The sequence below is a fragment of the Microplitis mediator genome, chromosome 9, assembly GCF_029852145.1.
Source record: "Microplitis mediator isolate UGA2020A chromosome 9, iyMicMedi2.1, whole genome shotgun sequence".
NCBI classification, from domain to species: domain Eukaryota; kingdom Metazoa; phylum Arthropoda; class Insecta; order Hymenoptera; family Braconidae; genus Microplitis; species Microplitis mediator.
In genome coordinates, this window is record NC_079977.1 from 4859580 (window position 1) to 4868518 (window position 8939).

Sequence of the window (8939 nt, forward strand, 5' to 3'; positions counted from 1 at the left end):
TTTAACTGAAAAGTGTCACGTAGAAAAAAGACCGTTGACATTTAATATATTAAATTTTATTGTAAAATTTTATGTTGCAGTCAAAATTTAAACGTGACAATATCTCGATCTCCATAAAAAGTGAGTACCAATAAATAAGTTTAAAAAAAAAATTAAAATAAATTCGGTGAAAAAAAAAAAATTATACAAAATTAGTATTGACCGACGTAGGTCCTAAATCCCTTAAAAGGTTGCCGAGTCATGCGTTTTAAATTTGATCTGCATCAAATCGAATTTCAAATCACCGTTCAAATGATTTATGTTTCACTATTTTCTTATTTATTTTCATTGATATTTTTTGCGGTAATTATTTTTTTTAAATAAATTTAATTTATTGAGTGTTACGTTAAGAAATTTAATAATAGGGACACGTTTGCCCAAATAATAAATAATAATTTCATACTGTACAGTATTGAAAAAAAAAAAATTTAATATCAAAACATATTATTACTTATCCAGTAACTCTCTATATATATATACAATTACTTTATTATCGATATAATCTTATATAAATTTTTTTTGCAATCAAGTTTATTATAAGAAAGTAAAATTAAATATATATATATATATATATATATATATATATATATATATATATATATATATATATGAATTTTTATTTTTGACATGAGTAAAAAATATAAATCGGGGAAAAATAGACTTTGAAATATTTTTTTGTTGTTAAAAATGTTATTTTCGCACTTGAAATTAAAAGTTTTCAAAATTACGACATAAAAAAAAAATTTATTTACACATATATGAATTTTTTATTTTTGACATATAAATAAAAAATAAAAATTGGGGTGATGTGAACATTTTAATTTTAATTTTTTGTGTCAAATTTTTTTTTCGCCTTTGAAATCAAAACTTTTCAAAATTATCACATAAAAAAAAATCTGTTTTCAGCAGTCAAAATATTCCTTCAACTTTCATTCAAATTCATTCAGAAAAAAAATTATTTTTACTCCAAACTAAAAATGATAAAAAAAAAAAAGAAAACTTCTGTCACCTTTCAAAATCTTTTTTCTCTTCAAGTTCAAACTAATAAATTTTGTCTTATTAAAACCGCGTCCCATTTATCAGCCGAAATAATTTTTTTATCGAAATTCTTAAGCTCCCAACTTCAAATTAAAAAAAAAAATTTTTTTTCTATTATGAACCCTAGTATTTTTTTAATCGACCACCATAATTTTATTAATTTTCTATTTGTAATTTTCTGTCGGCTTTCTCTAAGCAAAAAAAGTTCGAATCATTTGATTGTCAGTACTCAGCTCAATGACGTCTAATCATAACAATAATACAAAAAAAAGTATAAATTATTAAAACAGCTTTTAAATAGTTTAGATTAAAGATTAAAAGGGTTAATGAAAATCAAGCTATTCCATAAATCGTCCATTTAATATCATTACACATATATGTATATATATATAATATTTAAGTAACTTCTAAAGTTATCACGGAGTTATAGTGTCTGAAGAACACATCTGGTGGCTTGTTGTCTTGTCGGCACATCTTTATCCAAAAGAAGTTTAAAAAACGAACAAACATTTTAAAAAAATAAAATAAAATAAAAACACAAGCGAGAGTGAGGGAGGCGAATTTTTTAGCGGACGCGTAATGAGTCGGATCCTTTGACGATAAAATTGAAATAAGACATCCATCAGTTTGAATTGGATGAAAGGGATAGAAGATAATAATTTTAATCATTTTTTTTTTATTCATTTTATCTATTGGTTACTTTTTACTTACATTATTATATACATATATATACATATGTATATATACGGAGTTATCTTGCTTTACACTAAAGCTTTTAAAAAAACATTTATATATTTTTATAACCGTGAATGTCGTGATCGCGTGTCATGAGTGCATTTGAACAGTGAAGAGACATATATCCTTTCGGACATCCAATTTGCTAAGAAGTCACGCTCGAGGTGTTGGTTTTTTTTTTTTTTTTTTTTTTAAGTCGTAAAATAGTCAAAAATATTGAGTATTTTTATTTATTTTATTTTTTATCGTTAATTTCATATAAATCAACATACATATATATATGTATATGTATCATATATATATAAAATAAATAAAAGATAATAACGACATTTTTTATGGGTTTTATGGTAACGATTTTTACTGACATTACGATACGTTAACAAGCTATTACTAAGTTTGCCATTTTTATTATTATTATTATTGTTATTATCATTATTTGGTAGAGTAATTTGACTGTTATTACTTCCTTGTGTGATAAATTTTTTTATCTATTTATTATAGTTTTTGGATAAAACATTTTAAGTGATTTTTTATTTTTTTTTATGACGGTTCGTAATTGAAACGGTATAAAAATTTTTTTTTTAAGCTCAAGGTGTTTAGGATGAAATTTAATAAAATTATATGGGGAAAAAGAGAGGAAAAGACAGGAATAAATTTTTCAAATACTTTTTGGTGTTCATAATTTTTGATGTGAGAAATAATTTGTTAAAAATAGACTTTGGGAACTAAGTTTCAATTTTACGGAAAAGCGACAGGGAATCATTTTTGAAGAAAATTCAATTTCCTACAGAAGTGTTTTGATACATTTTCTGATATTTTTGATAGTTTAATCACAATCATAATTACAAACTGAGAAATCGAAAAAATTTTATTAATGTTGAAATTTAGAGATCATTTCAATTTATAATTGCGGGTGATCTTTCAAAGATATGATACAAATGCATGAGAGCAATTTTGTAGAGAATTAAATTTCCTATAAAAAAGCCCGGATCCACTTTCACGTAAGTTTAATATTCCACTTAAATTTTCTAGTTCAAAGTCGAAGTTTTATTGAAAAAAAAATTTTTCTCATTTTTAAAATTTTTGAAGTAAAAAAAATTTTCTTGTAAATCTACTTTCCCGAGTCGAAATATTAGACGTAAGTTGAAAGTTCTTAACGTTTCAAACGTAAATTGAACGTACTTAACGTTTTAAACGTGAAGTGAACGTTTTTAACGTTTTGAAAGTAAATTGAACGATTGTTTTGTATTTTGGTTAATAAAAAATTGGTAATTTCATGAGTTATGATTTTAGTTTAATGATAACATTAATTAATTTATTTCAATATTTGTAATCACAATTTTCATTACCTTGATATCATAATATATGAACAGGTATAAATATATAGTGTTAAAGATAGAAGTATGAAACTGAAAAAAATTTTTTTTTAAAATACGAATTTTTGATTTAAGAGCCAGAAAGGCGGACGACAAAATTTTACGGAATTGACGTGATTATAATCCAGGAGTACAAAATCGACGAAAAAAATTTTTCGGTATGCTTATGTTTTCTTATTGTAAGTCTAAATAGGTTTTAGTTACGTTTTCGATTTATGATACTCCAATCTACGTTTTGAATAAGTTGAAAGCTGTCAAATTGAGTTTTTAATGTCCAAAACGTTTAGTTTACGTTCAAAACGTTAAAAACGTTCAGCATATGTTTAAAACGTTGAAAACGTCCAATTTACGTTTAAAACGTTACGAACGTTCAATTTACGTCTAATATTTCGACTCGGGTTGTGACTTAAGTTTCAATTTTACAAAAAAATGACACAAAGCCATTTTTGAAGAAAATTTAATTTCCTACAAAATTGTATTGATACATTTTTCTGATATTTTTGATAGTTCAACTACAAACCCAATTACAAAGTGAGAAACCTAAAAATTTTGCCGTAGAAATTTAAAGATCATAACTTTCATTTTACAATTACGGGTAATCTACCAAAGATACGATAAAAATGCACTGGACCAATTTTGTAGAGGATTAAATTTCCTACAAAAAAGTCCATATCCACTTTCATGTAAATTTGATATTTCACTCAAAATTTCCAATTCAAAGTCTCATGAAACAAATAATTACCAAATAGGTAAAATTTTAATTAAAAAAAAATTTGAAAATTAAATCACTCAGTTTTTTCAAGCCTTGAAAATTTCGGCAATAATTTTCTCCATTTTCTAAACTCAAAAAACTTCTAAGAACTAAATAACTTGAACCAGACCATAGCTAAAGTGTAACTCATCGCTCACAATATCCGTGTCAAAAAGTAAAAAATGTGAAGTTCTCGAGCGGATGTAAGTAAAATAGCAATACCCTTAAGATATAGAGTCTCGAGCTCATAAAACAGCTCTTCTACGACATGACCGTCGTAACCCGAGAGCTATCTCTCACCTCAAGATTCTTCCATTCCTCCATTATTCTCATTCTCTCTCTACTCCCCCAACCTCCTCCACACTCACATTACACTCAACCAAATCCAACTTACCCCATTATCTGATTGGAAATTTTTCCTATCGTAATCCTCATCGCGCACTCTGATTTTTAACGACCCCCTTAAATTTCCCTTCTTACTAAACTCATCCCCACTAACACTAGGATTTTTTAATTCTCTTCTCACATTCCCGCGGTTTGAAAAATTGTAGCCCCCATTAAATCCCCGATTTACTTCAATGTTTCTGTACTCCCTTTTCACACTCGCCGACTTGTCGTCTTTAAAACTCTTGATAATGTCATCAAAACTCTTATATTTATACTCATCATCGTCCTCATCATCGTCATCTTCGTCCTCATCTTTATCTTCTTCTTCAACTTCCTTCCAAATTTCGTCTTCTTCTTCTTCTTTCTCTTCTTTATCGTCGCTCTCCTTATAAATTTCCTCCTTATCAGTCACATTGACCTTCTTCTTACTCTTATCATCATCACCAGCATCATCATCATCATCATTATCATCGTCTTCTACATAATCATCGTCAGGAATTTTTTTGAAATCGTGACGTCGCCTATGATGACGTCGAAAATTTTTCCTGACGTAATTTCGGGCAAAATCTTTTCTGAGTCTCCGGTACTCCAATTCGTCGACATGACCGTCGTAATTGTAATCATCGTCATAATAATTGTAGTCACCGTCGTAAGACCGGGGGTAAAATCGACGGTAAGAACGCATGGGAAGACGTCGGGAATCATAACGGTGATTAATATAACGAGGATGGTAACGTCGATGACGGTACTGACGGGAAGTTCTTGCTAATTCGTAATCGTCGTAGTCCTCGTCGGAGTCTGGGGTATCGTCCTCTGGTGTGTCCTCGTATAAATCATCGTAGGCGATATTTTCATCGGTAAAAATTTTTTTTTCATGATCGTGCCGGTGCGAGACGGAATTTGGCGACTGGTGGATATGAAGATGACGATGACGGTGACGACGGGGAATTACAGTATCGGTGTGATGATACCGCGCGTGTGTGTCAATTATTAGCGAAGAGAGAACTGTTATTATTATTCCTGATAATATTATTGGTGATAATAATAATGAGTGAGGATTATTCATGGCGAGTTTAAACTTGTCATTTATAATATTTATATATTTAACGTCTAGTTTACATCCTAGTATTTTTTTTTAATTAAATAAATTAATAATCGATTTTTTCTGGTGGAAAAATTTTTTTGTTAGGAAAAATTGTAAGTAAAGATATTTTTACACTTCACTGCACTTGGTTTTTTGAGACTGTTAGAAGGGTGAGATTTATTATTATTATATTTATTGGAAAAGGTTTTTTAAAAAAGCGCGTGTCCGGCACTTTGGTTGAAATGTAGACAGGTAGAGTATTTAATGGTAACGCGGACTGAATGTCGCGGGCGACTGAATCCGCGTCGACTCACAAGCTCACTGGACACCGCGAATCCACGAGCGCATGCGTGCTGAGAGCATCATCCTCCTCCCTCTTAACCAACCCTGTCATTGTCTAGTCTTTCTAAAAAAAAATTATAATAATAATTATAACATTAATAATAATTTTGATGTAAATAATAATAATAATAATAATAATAATAATAATAGTAATGATAATAATAATTCTACTAATACTGCTAATAGTAGTAGCAACAATATTAATAATAATAATAATAATAATAATAATAATAATAATAATGATAATAATAACAATAATAATAATAATAATAATAATAATAATAATAATAATAATAATAATAATAATAATAATAATAATAATAATAATAATAATAATAATCCCTAGCAGATCCGAATTACGGTAAATTACGATAATTACCGTAATTTGCCGATTTTACGGTAAAATGCTGCAATTTGCGGTAAAATATTGTAATTTACGATAAAATACAGCAATTTTCGGCAAAATTACGGCATATTTACCGTAAGTTTACAGTACCGGAACGGGAATTTACCGTAAAATAGCGGCAAGTCTGCGATATTTTACCGTAAAGTGAAGTGTTGCACTGTAAAAACAAAAAAACATATGGTACAAATGCCGATAATTACGGTAAATTGCTGTATTTGACCGTAGTTTGCTGTAAAATATCGTAAATTACTGCACATGGCTGTAAATTACCGAAAATTGCGGCAAATTTGCCGTAGAAATACTGCATTTTACGGGAAATTACTTCAAAATGCGGTAAATTACCGTAATTCGGATCCGCCAGAGATAATAATAATAATAACTAATTAAATTAATAACAATAATATCAATTATTGTTATTTTTTTTATTTAAAAATTGGAAGGGTAAAAAACATTTTCAAAATTTTTTTATGAAATAAATTCTCGTGATTAAAATTTAAATTAATTTTTTTTTTAATTGCCCGATTTTTTATTATATTCAAAAAATTCTATCTTCACAATTATAATCTGAAAAAAAAACCATTGTACCCTAAGTCCAAAAAACAAAATTTTAAAAATATTCATACCATTTTCTAAACTCCACTCCTTTAAAAATTATTAAAAAAATTTTTAAAAATTAATTTAAATAATTAAACAAATAAATAAATATTTCAACAAATCGAATAATTATTCAATTAATATTTAAAATATTAATATAATTGAATAAAATATTCCATTATTGGTTATTAGTTACTATTTAATTATAGGTAATTTATTTAAATTGATTACTTAAATATATATATACAAATACACATACATATATATGATGTAGTAGTTGTTGAGTCCATTCACTTGCAGCCAGTTACTCTACCATTCAGAAATTCCAGTGACGTCTCCCCATCTTTCAAATCATAAACGTAACTTGCGAAATCAACCAAAGATACCATCATCATAATCATCATACCCCTCTTTTTCGTGGACAATATCCTGTCTTCTCATCCTAACTCTTATACATATATATATAACAATATACAATACATCCATACATACAGATTAAAAGTACACAAGTACAAGATATAATACAACCCATGGATTTTAAAAACAGGTTTCCTGCGAGTTCGTGTCGCGCGCTTTTTATCGTAACTCATCATGTGATATGCGCCTCCGGCATACGCGCACGCGGGTAAATAAACAAGTGTAATTCGTGATATACATTTATTATTTTTATTTTATAAATCACATCACGCTCAACAATAATAATAACAACAATAATTAGAATAAAAAATTTGACAAATTTTATGTCGCTTCAATCCTTGACTTTTTTTTCCCGCCAAACTTTCACAAGTTTTATTTATTTATAAACAATTACCATAGTACTTTTTTTTCAAAATTTATTCTATTGATATTACAGTAAATTTTTTTTAAAATTACCTGAGATTAAATTTTTTGTTTATAAAAAAAAAATTAAATTATTAGGTCAATATTCTTAGCACTGATTTAGTTTAAATACGAGGTCAGCCAGAAATGTCGAGGGTCATAGTAAATATTCATAAGATTCAACACCAAGTCTTTTGCTATTTTTTTTTTTTTTTTTTTTTTTTTAAATAAAAATTAAAAGGTTATCATTTGAGATTAAAATTATAAATTTTTTAGTTATCATTTTTTTTTTTTTTTTTTTTTTTAATCGTTAAAAATAATATAATTATAAATAAAATATATATAATTATTCGTAATATTAAATTGCGAGATCATTTAATGACTTTCTGAAGGCAAAGAGAGAGTATTAGTCATATATATATAAATATATATATATACATATATATATGTATATATGTATTATTAAGAACGAATGATTGAATTTTTTTTTTTTATTGAATAATTTGCAATTACAAATAAAATATATAATTAATATATATATTTGTATTTGTAATTTGTAATATGAGGTCGTAGAGTAACGTAATGTGTAATGTAATTAAATATAGTTACCTTGCAAGTACAAATTGAGTGATCAACGTTCCAAGCAAACAATTATGTCGTTAGTTACAATATTTTATTATTATATATTTTATTTTTATAAATTAACGCGGCACTTAATAATTTACGCGAAATACTTTTATTATTATTATTGTTATTTATTTTGTATTTAATAAAATAAAATATTATGCGTTGAGAAATTGAGTAGATAAATCGATATAACACCTTGTTGTCGTTTTGATGGAGTGAAAGTTTATTCCGTTATTAATTTAAATTGAATGTAAAAACGTTGAAAATTTTATTTTAGTCATTAATCATTCGGATTTTTTTGACTGCTGATTTTTTTAAATTTATTTCCTGCTATAAATTGGTGGAGCTTTGAAATATTTTATGATTAGGAAACGAGGATATGGTGAAATTACGGGAGGTTGTTAGGGTTTTTTGAAGTTTGGTTTGAAAAAAATTTTGGCGCCAATATTTCAAAAGTTAGAGCGGTTTGAATTTAAAAAATTTGAGTAGAGAATTTTATTTATTTTTTAAACGACTGTAACTTTTTAAAAAATTGTTTTATGAGATTTTTTATAGATACAAAAATTGTAGGGAATCAAATTTCCTAGAGTTTTGGTCTCATTAAAAATTTTTCTAGGATCATTAGTTTAGAAGATACAGAGGTTCAAAGTCTTGAGAAAGATTTTTAAATTTCGTAAATTAACTTCTGTAATTTTTTGGACGCGTGTAACTTTTTTAAAATTCATTTTAAGAGAATTTTTA

The 8939-nt window shown here is 26.8% G+C and overlaps 1 protein-coding gene across 1 annotated transcript in view; it reads right to left on the minus strand.

Annotated features, from left to right (window-relative positions):
* The window catches only part of LOC130675143 (uncharacterized protein DDB_G0283697-like), a 48253-nt gene extending 42544 nt beyond the window's left edge, over positions 1–5709 (minus strand). Inside the window, exon 1 of the mRNA XM_057480659.1 lies at positions 4334–5709. Within this exon, the coding sequence (XP_057336642.1) occupies positions 4334–5392 (1059 nt within the window). The 5' untranslated portion in view covers positions 5393–5709. The remainder of the gene's footprint in view (positions 1–4333) is intronic.
* Between the last annotated feature and the right edge of the window lie 3230 nt (positions 5710–8939).